This window comes from Glycine soja, chromosome 3, assembly GCF_004193775.1.
Source record: "Glycine soja cultivar W05 chromosome 3, ASM419377v2, whole genome shotgun sequence".
Classification (NCBI taxonomy): Eukaryota; Viridiplantae; Streptophyta; class Magnoliopsida; order Fabales; family Fabaceae; genus Glycine; species Glycine soja.
Window position 1 is genome coordinate 33,439,468 of NC_041004.1, and position 19,057 is coordinate 33,458,524.

A 19,057-nucleotide genomic window follows, 5' to 3' on the forward strand; every position below is an offset into this window, starting at 1 on the left:
ATGTTGTTATTGTGTGGTTGATCATAGGAAGCCATGGTGTTCTTATAAGGACTCGTACCCTATTCAGTCTCTATAGGTCTTCTATGTCGTCATCCACATCCACCACCTCACCAATACCATTCACAATCTTTGTGATGTTTTCCTCATCCCATGAGTGTAGCAGAATCCCCCAACACATCACCCATGCTTGATTGGGATGGTGCTGCTGCACTCCTGTAATCACTAGCACTGTTCTGCTAACTCATTTCCTTTATCTTTGTCTCTCTTTTTCACCTTCGCTATGGCTGCCTCCTCTTTTGGCTGGTGTTTCTTGTTGATTGTCTCTATCGGATTTTGTTCCCTTTCATGCTTCGGTAAGTTCACGTAAAGCTTTAAACCTTCCAGAACCAGATTGCCTAGTTGTCTTTTTAGTTTCTTTGCATTATCCACCCCTTTGAATCTCACAAACTTGTATCTACGACCACTTCTATTTCGGTTCCTTACAATGTAGACCTCCCTAAAGCCTCCCCACTTGTTGAACTCAATCCATAGTTCCTTTTCACCCATGTTTTCTGGGAACCTTGTGAAGTAGAGCGAGATGATGTCTAGTGCATCCTTCTAGTTTTTTGCTCCTTCCCTTCCCCCAACTGGTCACAATGGCCATCACACCGTGTTGCACATGCCCCTTCCCAAGGTAGTTGAGACATGGCCTATCTCTCACACTCTCTCTGTGTCTCTCTCCCTCCCACTCTTTGTTTCTCTCTCTATCTCACTCTCATTCTCAAATTATTTTTATGATAATTATTACATAAAGTTCATAACATAATTGAACAGTTAGTTAATTAGAAAATATATATTATTGAATATAAGTAATAGGAACTCTTAGAATTTGGGCTTAGGGCTTAACTCAAGTCCATAAAACCGACTTGTGAGGTTAGGATTGACCAAGCTCTATTTAAGCTATATCTTGAGTTGATGTAGGACTAAACCACCACCCTTAAGGCTGAAATTAAGGCAACCCGAAAGAGGCCACGGCAGCTTTCCAACAGGAAGAAAAGTAATAGAGATCAATCTTGGATTTTGGAGTAGAAATTGGTAGGTAGAGTCCAGGTCTCTTGGATACTTTGGGAGATAGGGAGAGAATCATACTTTTCTTTCATTCTTTTTTTCAGTTCTGTATCTCCATGATACTGATCACAGGCTATTAATTGCAATATTGTTCTTATTTCTGTTGTTGACAGAGCTACTTAATTATTACTATTATTTTTTTCTCACTTATCCTCCCTCCTGTCCCTCAATATTTTAATTATTTTTATTTTACAAAAGAAGGCTTACCTGAAACAGGAATATCATGAGGGAGTGAGGCATGAGATTTCTTACTAAACAGCCAAAAGTAAAAAACAGATCAAAGAATAAGACTAGGTAAATAATATCTTGGCCACTTATTCCAAGGCCTAGCTGACACCCAATTATATTAAGTTCTTTTTGGTTTATCAGTTTCCTTTTTATTATCTGATGGTTGAGAATAACAATTACCATGTTTGTATATTATGCAGTGGAAACTCGTCCTTTGGTCTTCTTAATACTTCTTCAGCTGTTATCCAGGTGCATGCCTGAAGCAATTTATTTTGACACTGCAAATTGAGCTTTTTTTTTTTAAGCCTTCTCACTTTTATTTTATGGTTTTTTAATTTGATACATGGTTGAAACAACATATATCTTTGAGAAATCTCTGTCCATATGTCTGTTGGTCCGATTCTGTGTATGTGTAGTATCTCTAGGTTGTCATTTTCAGGCTATGTGTGTGTGCTTGTGTGGTGGATGTAACAGATGTCATACTTTCTTTTTTCGTTGTTCTCTATTGTTTTTTTTCCCCTTTCCTTTTCTAAGAAGGAAAACGTGCCCGCATTTCTTCTTTAACCAAAAAAGACCCTGCTATATTGTTAATTGCAGGTGGAAACTGCAAAATCTTATTCAATTTCAATGAAAAATGTGGTAATCAATGTTTCAGTTGAGGTACAAATGGATAATTTGTTAATATTAAAATTCAGACATACATGCATATAATTACAAATATATCTAAAATTAGGTCGGTACTTTTGGCAGGACCGTAAGAAAATTATTTTTGAGCAATCTAATGCATTAGCAGAAAGTGTAAATGGCCAAATTCTTATTCCAAAAGGTTTGCTTGACGAGGTAAGAGTTCTTTGTTCCTTTTGTTTAACATTGTTGCATATATGCATTTCTAAGAATTTCCTTTTATTTATATTTAATTATAGGTTGTAAATCTTGTTGAGGCACCTTTTCCCGTGCTTGGAAAGTTTAAGGAAACCTTCTTAGATCTTCTAAAAGATCTTTTGACTATGGTGAGCACTTCACATTTTGCTTTTTCAATTTTGTAGCATGTCATTATTGTGAATCCTATTAATAGTAATCCAGACAAAAAAATTGACTTTAGGGGGGTTTTGGCTTTGCAAATGTGATTAATTGTAAGCAAACTATCCCTATTAGGGACTTATTTAGGAACTGAAAATAATATTGCTTTTAAAGCTAGACCAATCACTTAACATGTGAAGTTACTGATTCCTGATTTATTGGTCTAACAGTGGTTGAAATAATGATAATTAGAGATGTATTTTTTCAATATTATATATATATATATATATATATATATATATATATATATATTTAATAACGAAATAATATAAAGTTGTAAGCAACCAATATAAAAGTTGATTGTACTGGTTGGGTGGGTCATTATGAAATGAAACATATATAAATGCCTCCAGGTTTAGAAGAATATTGAAAATAGAAGCTAACCATTGTGCATCATACCTGCAGGTTATGCAAAAGCATCAAAAGTATTTTGCTGTATGTGATGCTAATGGACAATTATTGCCTTATTTTGTTGCTGTAAGTTCTTTACATTAATTGGTCTTCTAGAATAACTGCATGCTTTGAAATTTTATTTGTTAAATGACATGTAATTTTCTCAGGTTGCAAATGGAGCAATTGATGAGACTACAGTGAGGAAAGGAAATGAAGCTGTGCTCTGGTATTCTTATCTCAACTTCTTATCGTGTCATATATAGTTTATTGAAAGAGAGTTGCTATGATACCCAGGCTCTTCTTTGGTATTGGTGTCCTTGATGAGTTGTGAAACATTTATTAGTTGTTGGTTATACTTGATGGCTTCTGGAAACTCTCCTTGATGTTTAAGCTATAATTGAAGATACATTAATGGTTTGCCTTTCTAACACAGTGCTCTTTAGGCTTGAGGATGAGAAAATACACAATCCCACTCTAGTTTATGCTGAAATTAACTTCATTTAGAAGAATGGGAGCAACAAGAATTAAACTCATGATTACTTGGTCACAAAGGCTCTAATCCCGTGTTAAGAACCAACCAACCCAAAAGCTTAGGCTATTAGCTGACCTTTGAATAGTTTTATGTCTTTTGTGAACTCCAAACATTTATTGAGAGAAATGAGAACAAGCAACAACAATATTTGAAACAAGGTATTGATACCTGGGGAAAATGGGAATTGGAGTAAAGCCTTTACCAAAAGTTACCCAATATTGCTTTTTTCTTTGTTTATTAGAAATGTGTTATTGATGTAATATAAAACCATCCATTTGTCTTCTCCTAACAGCTTAAGCTCTTAGGATAGTTGGTTTATGGCATGATATTGGAGCTCTATAACAATATGGCCATCTTCATCTATAGTTATGTCCTTACCACCCTCCATGCTTACTACCAAATTTAATAAGTTAAATGCAGCACAAGGTAAAGGGTTGTGTGATACTGTGATAGGGCACACCAGAGATGTCACATAAAACCTTTCATGTGTTTTCACCTGACAACTTAAGCTTCTAGAATAGTCTGTTTATGACAAAATGAATATTAGAGATAATAGGATATAACCTCAACTGTCGTGCTAATTGGATCCAGTGATCTTTTACAACAAAGGGAGGGAAGGAGAGTGCTATTGTTTATTCAATTCTTAAGAATAAATTAACATATTTGCACAATGTAATGTGCACATCTTATGTTTGTACTTTACGGGGAAGCCACATTAAATTAACATTTTGACTATAATTGCAGGGCTCGCTATGAAGATGCTAAGTTCTTTTATGAGATGGACACTTGTAAAAGGTTTTCAGAATTCCGAAAGCAACTGAAAAACATTCTCTTTCATGTAAGTTGCAAATTAAACTTTTAGCTAAGTGCTTGTATGTAAAGCTGCTGCTAACCAGAATGTATAAAAGATTCTTCTCTCTTAATTGGAAAGTTGAACAAATAGCTATTTATCATTTACTATTTTTTATTTTTATTTTCCATTAGTATTTTTATTTTCTTCTAAATCAGGTCATATAATTTCTTACAAGTTCATTGTTGATATTGAGAAGAAAATAAGGGATAACTTAGATAATTTAGATAATGATACTATGTGAAAGTTGTTGAAAATACAGTGCTTAACCTCTGGTATCTTGTTTGTTTTGATAACGTGGAATGAAACAGGAGAAGCTTGGAACCATGCTGGATAAGATGACTCGTGTTGAAAACATGGTTACTAAACTAAGTTGCCTCCTAGATATCAATGAAGATGTGCAACAAATTATCCGGGATGCTTCCTCACTTGCTATGTCTGTTCTTGCCACTGCAGTTGTCACTGAATTTACATCACTTTCAGGAATTATGGGGCGTCATTATGCCCTTAGAGATGGATACTCAGACCAGGTTGTTTAATTTTTGGTTGGCTATTATTTGATAATCTAAAAAATCATGTTTTGCCCTTGCAATCTTTAATACTTCATTGCATCCTATTCGGTTACTAGCTACTTAATATCTGTACATAATTTTTCTTTTCCTTGTCGCTTTTTGCAGATTGCAGAGGCCTTGCTTGAGATCACACTTCCTAGATTTTCTGGGGACATACTTCCCAAAAGTGATGCTGACATAGTTTTGGCAATTGCTGATAGGTGAAACTGATTTCAGAATATAAATCTTTTCCTGTTTATTTTAGTGATCATTCAGATTTAGTGATTGAGGTTTATAGGCAGAGTTGGTTAGCTATTTACTAACCAATCAGATTAGCATTCAAATTCAAAAATAAAATAGAAAATATAAGGTTAAGACCAGTAAAAATCTCATCTATTCTAAAGATTATAGAATTAATTTATTCTAATGTTTCCTAACAGCTTTGACCGTAGTATTTTCCTTCTTCCTGGTCTTGACATTATTGCCAAAAGAATCAGCTATGCTATTGCATCCCTCCAGGAGTCCCCTTTCCTTTAATTCCTTATTTCTATCATGGAGCTGTCTTTCGTTTCACTACGAAATGAGTTTATACTGCAAATTGTTATACTAGAATATGTCCCAACTGATTTTGACAACATAGCTCTGCATCTAACGAGATATGATAGTTGTCTGCAGATTAGATAGCCTGCTAGGTTTATTTACTGCTGGTTGTCAACCTAGCTCCACAAATGACCCGTTTGGTCTACGAAGAATTTCATATGGTCTTGTAAGGATGACATACTTTTCATCTGTCTAATTTTTGTTCATGTTCTTTTCTATTTCCTTTTGTAATTTTTTCCTTAAGTTTAAATTCTAGAAAGACAATTGCTTGCACTCAAAGAGATGCACTATATACTCCATGTGCAACTATTGGTGGAAAAGAATAAAAATCTAGATTTTAAGAAGGCCCTAGAACTTGCTGCAGATGCCCAGTCCATTAAAGTAGATCCTCATGTAACAGATGATGTAAGATGAATGTCTTTCATAAATTTAAATTTCCATTAAAGTAGATCCTCATGTAATAGATGATGCAGATGTCCAGTTCGATTTTGATTATTTTTAGGAAAACAATTTCTTTTTGTTTATCTAAAACCTAAGCCATACTTACCTCCTGAATTGCTTATCATTTTGAACACCATTGACTTTACACATATATACTAATTACCAGATATTTCTAACATGTATCAAATTGTTGGAGCATATGGGGTTAGACTATTGTATGAGTTAGGGAGAGATATGTCATTAGCATTTGCACCCATTATAGGCAATTTTAAAGTGTATCTTTGTTGCAGATCAGAAATTTAATAAGTGATCACTAAGATATTCTTTCATTTGTCTTTTTTTATGCATCTGATAAGAACTTTGGGAGAACCACACTACAAAAGCTAGTCATTGTAGTTGACGAGTTCAATGCCTTATAAACCCCACCCCAAAATCCCACATTTCTAATGTAGGACTGAAGTCCCATTTCTCGCAATTGGATCCTAACATCCAGCCAAACTCCACATCCGCGTTGCTTGTTTTTAGATGAGAGACATGGTGAATAGCTCAGATACTAATTAATAAGAACTTTGGGAGAATCATACCACAAAATCTAGCCAGAGCACCAGAATCCATTACTTTCTATGCAGGACTCGACTTCCATCCATGCCTTGCAGTTGGATCCTAACTGTATCACTACTATAATTGGATACCTGATGTTTTGCTCACCAACTATTTTAACAATGATATATTTTCCTATAGAACATGTGCCCTAAACATCTTGCTGTATTTGTGCATATACTATTATACTCTGATCCTATTTTAATAATGCTTTGTAATGTTTTTTATGACATGATATTATACTTTGATCCTAAGAGTGGTCAGGTGAGTTTCACCATGCTGCTATATTTTTTTAACAGGTTGACAAGGGGGTGAATGCAGAATTTGTTCGATCGATCCTTGTAGAAAGAGCAAATTTTCCCTGTCTTGCAGCAAAATCAGCGTATAAAGTAAGTATTCCTCTTTCACTTTACTCCATATTCCTTTGACATTGATCATTGATGTATACTGCTAATTGTTTTTCGTGATTAACTACATCATGGAGGTTCTATGATAAATGGAAATATGTATTTGTAGTTACTTAGTAATAAAATATGCTATCTCTCAGCTACATTTTGAGATTTTGAGATTTAGGCTGAATATCTTGTAGATCTTATAATATTCTTTCCCTAATTATAGGAAACCTCATTTACAGAATTTCTCTCCCTCTCTCTTTGTATGTATGTGTGTGTATATAGCACGAATGAGAGAACATGAAGGCATGCCAACACTCATGCCCTGAGATGTATTTACGCTAAAGAATATTTATTCAGAAACAATGTCCGAGTATGAATATGATCCAATATCGTATGTAGCAGCTGAAGTTAACATTTGCTACTTTAGGGAGCTTTCCAATATAGCTTAGCTAAGTAGGTAACTAACCTGTAACTGTAAGTTAGGTGTACAGCTGTCGGCCTAAACTGAAAAATAACATTCCTCTATGAAGGAAATCAACTTATTCAATTTTTATTACTTTTTAAAAGTTTTTATATATTCCTGATTGTTTACAATGGTTGATTCAGATGGAAGAATTATCTAAAGGAACCTTTTCCTAAAGTTGTTGAAGCATACTCCTGGCCAACAAGAATTGTCCGTGGGAAAGAAGATGAACTTCATATGGAGGTATTTTTTTCTTATTTTAATTATTGTAAGTATATAGAGGAAAATTACAGTCAAATCTTAAACTAACCAATTTTAGGAGTTATGCATAACATAAAAGCCACAACATTTATGAATAAATTTAAGAATGGTTGCCTTTACTCATTATAGCATAAAATAAATCACAGCAATAATTTGGGTGGTAATGCTACCAGTGTTTTAATCTATCTTGTGGATTTCATTAATATATCTAAAATGAATAATAAGTTTGTGCATTTGATTGTCTTTATTTTCCCATTTTATTTGGCTTTTTCTCCTAGTTAAGGTTTAATCTAGACATACTAGTATAACTCAACTGAAAGATAAGCAGGAGGCAGATGACCTAAACTTAATCCTGGAAGTATAAGATTGTTACTCTTTATTTTGGAGATGAAATTTGTAGTTTGAATGACAATGATGAGAACATAGCAACTAATTTGTTTGAATTTTTATATTTGATCTAATTATTGTTTATATATACGAATGACTTCTTTTCACTTCTAGGTCTATTAGTTTTGACATTTCTCTTAATGCTTAAACTTACATGATTAGGTGGACGAGACTGCTTTTGTGACAAATGAAGAGAGTGTTTTATGCGGCACATTTTTGTCAGTCAAAAAGAGTATCAATCCTGGTACTTTTTCTTTAACTTGGTACTTTAGCTAATATCATTAATTTCCTTTTACACGACATTGGATTTCCTTTTCCAGTTTCCTTATTTATATTATCATATTTAATTTTCTTTGTACAGGTTTTGGCATCGATGATTTTGCAGAAATTTCATGTCAGTTAATACAGCCGCTTGAGGATTTCTTCAATAATGTCTTTGTAATGGTGGTATGTTGTTAATCTTACTGCTCTTATATAATTAGATAATGGGTGTTAATATATTTGTGCTGACTCTGAATACAAGCACTTTAGTAGTAGTGTTTCATGGAATTGAAGGAAGAAGACTATTACAAGCCTGATATATATAGATAAATAAAATAAGTCCACGAATAAAATTGACTCGGAATTACTGGTCGTCTAAAGGACTTTATATTGCAGAGATTTTCTTCCAAAATTTAGTCTTATAAGGAATTTTTGTTCTTGGTTATAAAATTATGTTTTTACTCTTATTATTGTTATCGTTTAGTAGTGCTTTTTGCTGTAAAGTTTGTCTTATGCTATTATCTGCAGTTTGAGTTGGATAACCATAATTGGAATGTTTTTAACTGGAACTACTCTAATTTTCTTTCTGGTGTAAAATAGGACGATGACAAGATCAGAGTAAACAGGTTAGCTCTGCTAAAAGGAATTGTTGAACTCCCTAAAGGAATAGCAGACCTTACTGTTCTGCCAGGATTTTAAGGATTGGTAAAATTATTTATTTCCATAGGATATAGACCATATTTTTTTTAGGCTCCAAAAGTTTTGACCAATTAGGCCATATTTATTTTTTTCGCCCTCTTGATTGTTGTTTGGGTGATGCTAGGTGCACCAGTGTTATTGCTTGTGCACCTAGTAATTTTAATTAATTCCGTAAATGTTCTTGTGCTTTCTTCTTCCTTTTTAAGTTGGTTTCAAAGGTTTTTTCATTTACGCTTCCATGCTTTGTTCTTCGCTTTCTCCCTTTTGTGTTGGTTTTTCATTGTTGAGAGAGGTACTGCTTCGGTCGAGGTGAAAGTGTTACAGGTCGGTGGTGATTATTACAGTGGTTGGTTCGTTGTTGGAGGTACACTAGGTACGCACTGTTGCTGGGTGAGTGAGTTGATTAGTTGGACACTCATACGCTGGGCGATTGACTAAGGATGAAAAGATAATTATTGCTGATATGACAAAGTCAATGGTTAAACCAAGAAACATTTTGTTAACGTTGAAAGAACACAATGTCAATAGTTGTACAACAATCAAACAAATATACATACAATGCAAGAAGTGCATAACGTTCTTCCATTAGAGAAAATGATACTGAAATGTAACATTTAATGAAGCTTCTTGAACGGTATCAATATATTCATTGGCATAGATTAATGGATGAAGATGTGGTACGTGATATCTTTCAGTGCCACCCTGATGCTGTGGTATGGGCTTTAAAACGGTTTCAAGGTTTATTTCTAAGACGTGATGCCCTCCCTAGAGTTATTGTGATTGACAGAGACCTATCATTGAAGAATGCAGTGAAAACTATATTCCCTGAGTGTACAGACTTGTTGTGTAGGTTTCACATCGACAAGAATGTCAAGGCAAAATGTAAATCTCTAATTGGTCAAAAAAATGCTTGGGAGTATATGATGGATGCCTGAGGAAGTTTGGTTGATTGTCCTTCGGAACATCAGTTTGATGATTGCCTTAAGAAGTTTGAAATTGCTTGTTCACCTTGGTCAATGTTTGTTGACTATGTTAATGAAACATGAATAATCCCCCACAAGAAAAAAATTGTTACAACCTGGAAGAATGAGGTGATGCACTTAGGAAACACAACAACAAACAAGTATGAAAATGTTCAAGTTTTTGTATTAGGGTTGATGAATTGATGAATTTTAATTATTGTATTTGTTTATTTTTTTATGTATTTCAAATGTAGGGTTGAATCTGTTCATTGAGCTTTAAAAAGAGTATTACATAATAGCCTTGGAGACTTATGTAGTGTTTGGGATTCCATAAATAACATGATCATGTTGCAACACACTAAAATTAAAGCATCCTTTGAAACAAGTACACATGTGGTTGGACATGTTTTTAAAGTTACCTTATACAAGAGGCTTCTTGGCATGGTTTCAAGGTATGCTTTAAATTAGATTGTTGCTGAGTTTGAGTGTGTACATTATGCTGGCAAGAATCCTTCTTCTTGGCATGGGCCGCTGCTATTGCTGGTGCCACTAGGACCTCAGGGATATGTGGCTCCACATATGGAACATCCTGCGTCACAGGTGGATGTCTAGCCAGATCAGCAGGTTGTGCCGATGTCATGAATGGATGAGAAATCATGAGGAATCATTCCATGTAATCTGATGCACATTGTCCTGACACAACACATATCTTCCCTGCTACTGCAAGATAGTCAAAGTAATGCATCCACCTATCGTCAATATCTTCAAATGATAACATGAAACCTATAGTCTATGGAGGAATGGTATGAACGTATCCAAGTTGCGCACCACCCTCTTTGGTCGGTGTCTGACCACAATGGGACCCCATCGTAGATGACCTGAAAAGCATGAAATCAAATCAAACTCTTGCACTCCGTGGTGCTCACCGTAAGGCATCCAGCAAACATCAGGAATTGTGAATCCATCTAGATGTTTCTAGTACATCAATGCAGGTAATGACTTCAAAGAAGTCTTCGTAGCAATCCACCGGCAGGCACGTGGTGAGATCTCATCATAGTCTGGATCAGTCAAACACTCAGCAACAGAGGAAAAATGCCCATATATCCAACACTACAAAGATTAGATCAAAATAAAACAAATGTCAAATGAACATATTAAAAACATAGTCCAAATTAACATATTAAAAACATATTAATTTCCTGTAATAGAGTGATGTAACTAACAAGCTGTCGGTCGCCGCTCTTACTAGCATCATTCAAATGATCATACATATGCACTAGGGCGGAAGTTCCCCATGCATAGCTTCCACTCTGACTTAAGTCTCAGAAAGCGTCAAAAAAATAACATGAACATGTGTTGCACTCTTGTTAGCAAAAAGAGTGCAACCTAACAAATGCAGCAAATAGGCACGAGCTGCAACAGTCAATGTCCGGCCTCACATCTACTCTGATATATATCTTGTAGCTATGATAGGCGTACGTATGCCTCATGACATTATGTTGTCTCATCTCTAGCTTCCTCTCTGGAGACTTCAAGTAACTCCATCAACATCAAGATTGCTTCGTCGACATGCAGAGGCTCGAAGCTGTGGAATGTGCCTATAATTGGAAGATGAAGTAGAGACGCCACATCATCCAGGGTGATGGTCAGATCTCCAACAGGAAGATGGAAATTGCTAGTTTCCTTATGCCACCTCTTCACAAAAGGGGATATAAGTCCCTGATCGCCAGTGTCTACTGAACATGTGATCAAAGGACTTAATTATGTGGCAGCGACTAGCCTTTCAATTTTTGGAGCAGGTCTCCCAAATTTCTGAACCTTCTTTCCATGGGAGGATAACTTCAATTCAGGATATTCTTGCAAAAAACAAATAAATGATTCAACAACTTATAAAAATAATAATTAAAATTATGACAAATTTAAATAATAACAAATACTTAACAAATAAGTTTAACTAAAAAATTTAAATACCTCTTCATTCCATACGATGACTACAACATGGTCACCATAGTCAGTCAGCACCGATGGGTCACGCGGCCCACCTGGAAATCCCTCAACATCATCAACAGTTTCTTCAGCATCATCAACGTCTTCATGTTATATAAAGGTTCTTTAGTTATGGTAAGATTTAATCATATCTTTATCTCCATAACTCTTAAAATAAGATATGATTAGGTAAGATATAAGAGAATTATGATAGGATATGATTAGATTAGATCCCTTAATACCTGAACCATAAGATTAAAATATTAATGGTAACAGAAATATTATTTATTCTCTGGATCGGGTCAGACCATTGGGGCTCGGCCCAACGAAGCTCAAATGGTACACGTCCAGTAAACCAAGATATTGGGCTCGATAATGTATAAATTGAATAATGTAATAAATTAAATTAAATGAGTATAAGTAAATCATGAACTATAATAAAGCTATAAGTATCACAGATATTTGCCAGCTTTTTGCAATTTGAAATAGTTACTGCTGAATATGAAGTCTCAGTCTTATTAGATTGATTTTAGACATCACCAATATGTTATATGTGACATTTCTTCATAATTTGCTTCTCTTTTCCATAGAGCATCCTTCACATTTAATGTCATGCTTATAATTATTTTTCTTTATACTCCTCTATGAGTCTTTCATATCTTCTCATAAAGCGCACACACATCTTGCTTAATCTCCAATTAATCTCCACTTGTAGTTGACTATTTGTGGTTATGGCTATAATAAGCATCCATTTATGATTGAAGTAATTTTAAAAGGATTGAAGAGTACTGCAAGTATTTTAAGCATGGGGATTTTGACTAATGCTATTTTGAGTTAAAAAGTTATGGTTGCATCCCATCTTTAATTACATGGAAAGGTTCATTAAGGTGTTTTGTCATTAATATTTTAAAAGCATTGAATAGTTGACATTTATCAACATGTGGATTTGATTGGGGCAGGAAAACTCCTTTAGGCAAGACCCATAAGTTAATATTAGGATCATGCTACTTGCCTCATCACGATAAAGAAGAAAATTAAACTAAGCAGATCAAACTCAAGTAAATGATTCATAAAAAACAACTCAAATTACACTCACAATCCCTGACTTTTTTCAAATTACACGTAACATTAACTTTTTTTTATTCCTATTCACTAATCCCTTTTATATTTGAAAATATTACACTGACATTTTCTTATATTATACTTGCATTCCCTAAAACAGAGATTACTATAATGGTTAAAAAAATAGGGAATGTCGATGTAATTTTATGAAATCTCATGGATCGTTAGTGTAATTATTAAAAAAAATTAGACTGATGGCATATCAAACTCAAAAACTTAAGTGTGAGTAGGCAATAGAAAATTAAAGGGATAAAAAGAGCTTGCATGGTGTTTGGTAGTTCCTTCTTTATTGTTTGTTTTTATCTCCACCTCCTATAATGATAGAATCTTGATTTCAAGTGCTTGATGTGGTCTGTATGCAGGCAAAATTTGCTTAACACTTAAAGCATTTCTCATACTAGGATCGAAGAAGGCATTTGATTTTAGTGTTTCTTTGCCGCTAAAGAAGAAAAAATAGAAAGGTTACTTAAGCTGCTAAAGGTAGTTTAGTGGAGTGTGGAGCAAAAGTAGTTTGTTAAATGCTTTATGTTTAAAATTTAGCTTGTGCATTAGTTGTACACTTGTACTTAAAAAGAAAAAGAAGGAAGGTGGATAGGAGTAAGACAAATCATACCGTATCAATAACATCCACCTTAATTAGCTTTAGCTTCTAGTTTGTACAATTTCTGATCTTGAATTTATAGCTAGTATTAAAAGAGTCGTTAGAACCAATAGATATGAAGAATGGTCATACCTCAGCAGAAAGAGACATGATTTCTACTAGAAAATATTTATGATAATAGTTGTAGTCTAGATTGTATCTTTTACATTTTATTATTTCATGAACATTTAAATCACTTAAACATTGTTATTGTTGGAAAATATATTAATGCCTTCGCAAAATTATTTACACCCCCCAACCGAGGGTGTTGCTAGGTGCACCCAACATTTTTCATTAATGCCCAAAATGCCCCTAGTTTGTTGTTCCTTTTTAAGTTACTTTTTCGGTTTTTTTATGCGCTAATGGTTTTGTGCTTCCCTTTCTCCCTTTCGTGTTGGTTTTCCATTGTTGAGAGAGGTAGTGGTTTGGTGGAGGTGAAAGTGTTACTAGTCGGTGATTGTTGCGGTTGTTGGTTCGTTTTCGTCGGAGGTACACCAGGTACACTTTTTTGGCTAAGTGGTGATCCGTAAGCCAATTTTTCACATATGGATCAACTTGATCCGTATGATTTATACGGATGAAGTTGATCCGTAAGTACGAAGTTCATCCGTATAAAGCATACGGATCAACTTCATCCGTATGGTTTATACAGATGAAGTTCATCCGTATAAACCATACGGATGAAGTTGATCCGTATGTTTTATACAGATGAACTTCATTCGTATAAACCATATGGATCAACTTCATCCGTATTGGTTTTTTGATTTTTTTTAATTCCTTAAAGTTATATTTTTTTTAATTGTTAATATGTTAAAGAGTGAATAGGCAATTTAGTCCCTAAGATTGTAACCAGTTTGCATATTAGTCCCTGACTTAAATTTTAATTCAAAATAGTCCCTAACTTTACCTCCGTTATGCAAATAAGTCCCTACTGTTAAAATCTAATTTCCTCCGTTAATCAAATGTCTATTTGGCAAACCTCAGTCCACGTAAGCATCCCAATGTGGCATGTTTGAGTCCAAGTCAGCAATCCTATGTGGCAAGGCAAGGACTGAATTGAAAAATTAGGTTAAAAAGAAATCAAAAATGAAGTAAACGCATTTTCCCTTTCACTGTCTTACTGCTTGTAGGGTTTTTTAACTGTTTGCAGTTTGCTCTTCCCTCCCCTGCATTCTCTTTGTCGGTGATTGTGAGTGTTCGCGCTTGGCAATCAAGTTGGTGGTTTTTTTGCATTCATTTTGTTTGCATTGTTTTGGTGGTTTCATTTGGGGTTTTATATGTTCAAGGGGTTTCATTTGCATTGTCTTCGCTCTTCGTAGGGAGGTTTATGGTCTTTTATTATTTTCGTTTATGATGCTTTGTTTTTATAGATGACATTGTATGTTGTTGTGTGATGTGCCTATGTTTGAGTTTGAGTTAGGTTTTTTATTTCCTAATATATGACAATGTTTGTGGTTTCTGATTGTGTAGAATGAATGACAATATAACTTTAATATTGCACCATGGAGGAAGATTCACTCCACGTGCCAGTGATGGAAAGGTTGAAAATATAGGCGGAGAATTTGACGTTTGGGAGGATATATCTGCAGATTGCCTGAATGCATTTATCTTATATGATCTGGTGAAAGCTTGTAAGAAGAATAACAATATAGGAGAATGTTTTTGGTTGATTGATAAGGACTAGATTTTAATCATAGGTTAAGGAGTTGTACAACTGATGGAGATATATTACACTTAGTTAGGGATGCTTTTGAAAATGAGAATGAGATAAATGTTTATTTTCATCATGAAGTAGATCCAATTTTAGAAGAAGTCCCACAGATGTTGTACTTGGAATGTGATCCAATTCCAGAAGCTGTTGAGAATGAGGATGATTTAGATGATGTACCTGTTGTTGGCCATGAGGAAGCTAAGTTTTAATTCATTTGTACTTGGTCCGACATGGTTACTATAATTAATTAATATGATTAATTTTTACTTGATCACCATTGATGCAGATGTTGGTGCTGGTGAGCATGTTGGTGCTGGAGAGCAGAGAGATGGTGGTGAGCAGAGGGATGCTGATGCTAGTGAGCAGAGAGATGGTGGTGAGCAGAGGGATACTGATGCTGGTGAGTAGAGGGATGCTGGTGAGCAGAGAGATGCTGGTGAGCGGAGGGATGTTGATGCTGGTGAGCAGAGAGATGGTGGTGGTGAAGAGAGAGATGTTGCTGATAGTGAGGAGGAAAAGGAAGTTGACAATGATGAGTGGTTTACAAATTTCTCTTGTATGATGAATGAAGTTGAAGCTGAAGTTGAGACAGATGGTTATCATTCAGAGGAGCTTAATATCCCCATTAGTAGTGATGATGAAGATGAGGATGTTGAAGTTTATCCTCAATATAGTCAAAGTAGTGGAGTTGGTGAACAGAAGTTGGAATTAGGGATGAAGTTTGGTACTCTATATGAATTTAAATCTGCCTTGAGGGAGTATAGCATATTGATGGGCAGGGAGTTCAAGTGGAAGAAGAATGATAAACAGAGGGCTAGAGCAAAATGCAAGAAGACATTTTGTGATTGGGAAATCTACTGTGCAAAGAATGAAGTTAGAAACTCTTTTCAGATAAAGACATTTAAGCATAACCATAATTGCTGCAGAGAAGTGAACAACAAACAAGCAAATAGACAGTGGGTGGTCAGTAAACTTGAGGGCAAACTCAGAATGTAGCCAACCCTTAAATGTGTTGAAGCTTTGGAATATTTCAAGCAAGAGTTTGGAGTGCACATTGAAGTTACAAAGATATGGAGAGCCATGAAAGAAGCAAAGCAACTAGTGGAAGGGAATGAGAGGAAACAATATGCCATAGTATTTGATTATGCACATGAATTGTTGAGGAGCAATCCTGGATCAACAGTTAAGATCAACACAGTGCCAAGTCCAGAAGGTCCACCACAATTTCAGAGGCTATATATTTGTCTTGCTGGCGGTAAAAAGAGGTTTGTTGCTGGATGTAGACTATGCATAGGTCTAGACGGATGTTTCCTAAAAAGTGCATTTGAAGGAAACTTGCTCTCTGCTGTTGGGCTTGATGGCAATAACCACATCTTTGTTATTGCTTATGTTGTTGTGGACATTGAGAACAAAGACAATTGAAAATGGTTTTTAACTTTGTTGCACGAAGATCTTGGGGATTACATACATAATGGGTGGAATTTCATGTCGGACATGCAAAAGGTATGACATGGTGTGATTTGCAATTTTTATCATAAGTTAGGTATTTAATTGAAGTTAATGACATAAGTTAGGGACTAGTCCAGAAGTATTTACTACTTTGCTGCAATTTTTCAGGTACTTATTTCAGCTTTACAGGAAGTCATGTCTGGTGCACCTCATAGATTCTGTGTCTTGCATCTTTGGAAAAATTTTACAAAGCAATGGAAAAGCAAGGAACTTAAAGGAATTGTGTGGCAATGTGCAAAATCCACTAGTGTTGCTGAGTTTGAAGGCCATATGGCCCATTTGAATACAATCAACTACCAGGCTTGTGAGTATTTGAATAAATGGCGCAAACAAGCATGGACAAAAGCCCACTTCAGTACAATATCCAAGGTGGACAATATATGCAACAACACTTGTGAGGTATTCAATTCCAGAATTCTGCATTACAGATGCAAGCCTATTATCACAATGCTTGAAGAAATTAGAAGTTATATCATGAGAACCATGGCTGCCCGCAAGGTTAAACTTTCTGGAAAGCCTGGACCATTATGTCCAGTGAAGTATAAAAGACTAGAAAAAGAAATTCATTTTGATCAATGGACTCCCATTTGGTGTGGTGATAACATGGGCCTGAGGTATGAGGTCCACATGTGAGGGAATAAGGTTGAGGTCAATTTAGCTGAATGCACATGCACTTGTGGAGTATGACAACTAACAGGTTGTGTTCTTTATAGTTTTTTTTTTTCATTCCTAACCTACATGTGTGCTGATTTTACAACTTTGATGTAGGGATGCCATGCCGACATGTCATTGCAACAATAATTCACAAAGGAGGGAAGCCTGAGGACATGTGTGTCATGAGTGGCTGTCAATAGAAGCTTATAATAAGACATACCAGCATTTTATTGAACCAGTCCAAGGACCACAATATTGGGGCCCAGACGCAGTATACACACCCTGTTCCACCACATAAAAGGGTCCAGAGAGGAAGGCCAAAGAAAAATAGAAGGAGATCTGTAGATGAGGACAATGTCACAGGACATAGGCTAAAGAGGAAATTGGTTGAGTTTACATGTGGAAGGTGTGGCCAAACCAATCATAACATTAGAAGCTGTAAAAACATTGGAGTTCCTGTTAGGCCAAAGAAATATGTTGCACCATCAACTTCAAATGAGGATGACCACCTATTATCTCAAGATGAACAAGCTTTGAATGAGGGTGAAGAAGCTGCTGCTCATGTTCAACAAGATCCGATGGAGATTAATTTATCTCAACCTCATTTGTCACAAGATAGTGACATGGAGTTGATGGTAAATATTTGTCACAACAAAGTAGTTTTATCTCAACCTAATTTGTTGCAGCACTCCATTTTTATATATTACAATTATTCATGTTTGGCATTTGCATGTAGGTCCCTGCAACTATTGTTCCACCAATAGCAAGGAATAAGCTAACCATAACAAGAGCAAAACAAAGAAAGGTTACTGATAAAGATGATGCAGTATAAAGAAAACTGAATATCCATTTTTTGTTGCATTTTGAAGGTTGTCGAGTTTGAAGGTTGCTGATGAAGAAAACTGAAGAAGCATTTTTTGTTGCATTTTGATATTAGGATGTGTAGTTGTATATTTTGAAAGCTTCACTGGCATGTGAAATGATGTAAACATTATGGCCTACTGAACAATTGCTTCTAACTACCATGCTTTGGGATGTCAAACATTATGTGAAATTGATTTAATGTCATGTTTCTTCTCTTTCTTTTATAAATTATACACTGTGTTGGATTTGGAGTTGGAGTAGGACCACCTAGTTTAGTGCTACTTCAATAAATTCAGAAGGTTATACAACAACAAATTATATTTAATAAACTGCAAATTTCAGCAACAAATTTCACCAACAGATTATATTTAATTGAAATGGGTAATTGGCAGTAGCAACAAATTACTTCCTACTACAAATTCTTCAGCAAAACAACAATTACAATATCAAAAGATGTTATTACACATTTTACCTAAAATACATTCCCCCTAAAACTAACATTACAATTAAAAATGAAAAACCTAACAACACAATGTTTGTTAAATTTCTCATTTTCTTCTGCAAAGCTTCAATTTGTAGCCTCAAATCAACCACTACCATTGTTTCTCTTGAGACAGAAGACGAATTAGAAAGTTGGTTTTCTTCTTCAACCCATTGAAAAAATTGACAGTTATTTGGGTTTTTTTGGGGTAATGCACAAGTATAGAATAGCCTTCCTGGGTTCCTCCTTGTTCTTGCAGTTCGAATAGCTGCACGTCATC

General features: G+C 35.1%; 1 protein-coding gene and 1 long non-coding RNA gene across 2 annotated transcripts; both read left to right on the forward strand.

Moving 5' to 3' along the window:
- Window positions 1-1,279: 1,279 nt before the first annotated feature.
- LOC114406509 (glycine--tRNA ligase, chloroplastic/mitochondrial 2-like) lies at window positions 1,280-9,035 on the forward strand. The gene is made up of 16 exons (XM_028369224.1): window positions 1,280-1,401; window positions 1,536-1,584; window positions 1,933-1,995; window positions 2,086-2,175; window positions 2,259-2,345; window positions 2,821-2,892; window positions 2,976-3,034; window positions 4,085-4,178; window positions 4,502-4,720; window positions 4,868-4,962; window positions 5,417-5,507; window positions 6,682-6,771; window positions 7,384-7,483; window positions 8,051-8,132; window positions 8,250-8,335; window positions 8,750-9,035. Exons 1-13 carry the CDS (start codon window positions 1,346-1,348, stop codon window positions 7,414-7,416), a joined length of 1,098 nt encoding a protein of 365 aa, XP_028225025.1. The 5' UTR covers window positions 1,280-1,345; the 3' UTR covers window positions 7,417-7,483; window positions 8,051-8,132; window positions 8,250-8,335; window positions 8,750-9,035.
- Window positions 9,036-14,389: 5,354 nt separating this feature from the next.
- LOC114406510 lies at window positions 14,390-18,535 on the forward strand. The gene is made up of 4 exons (XR_003665445.1): window positions 14,390-16,772; window positions 16,887-17,475; window positions 17,547-18,067; window positions 18,169-18,535. It is a non-coding gene; the product is annotated as an uncharacterized LOC114406510 (long non-coding RNA).
- The last annotated feature ends 522 nt before the right edge of the window (window positions 18,536-19,057 follow it).

Bases quoted from the DNA above. Each gene is read 5' to 3' on its own strand.
- LOC114406509 (XM_028369224.1), top strand. From the start codon at position 1,346: ATGAGATTTCTTACTAAACAGCCAAAAGTAAAAAACAGATCAAAGAAT. The intron at 2,346-2,820 runs GTGAGCACTTCA...TCATACCTGCAG, and splicing joins TAAAAGATCTTTTGACTATG to GTTATGCAAAAGCATCAAAA. The intron at 3,035-4,084 runs GTATTCTTATCT...CTATAATTGCAG, and splicing joins GGAAATGAAGCTGTGCTCTG to GGCTCGCTATGAAGATGCTA.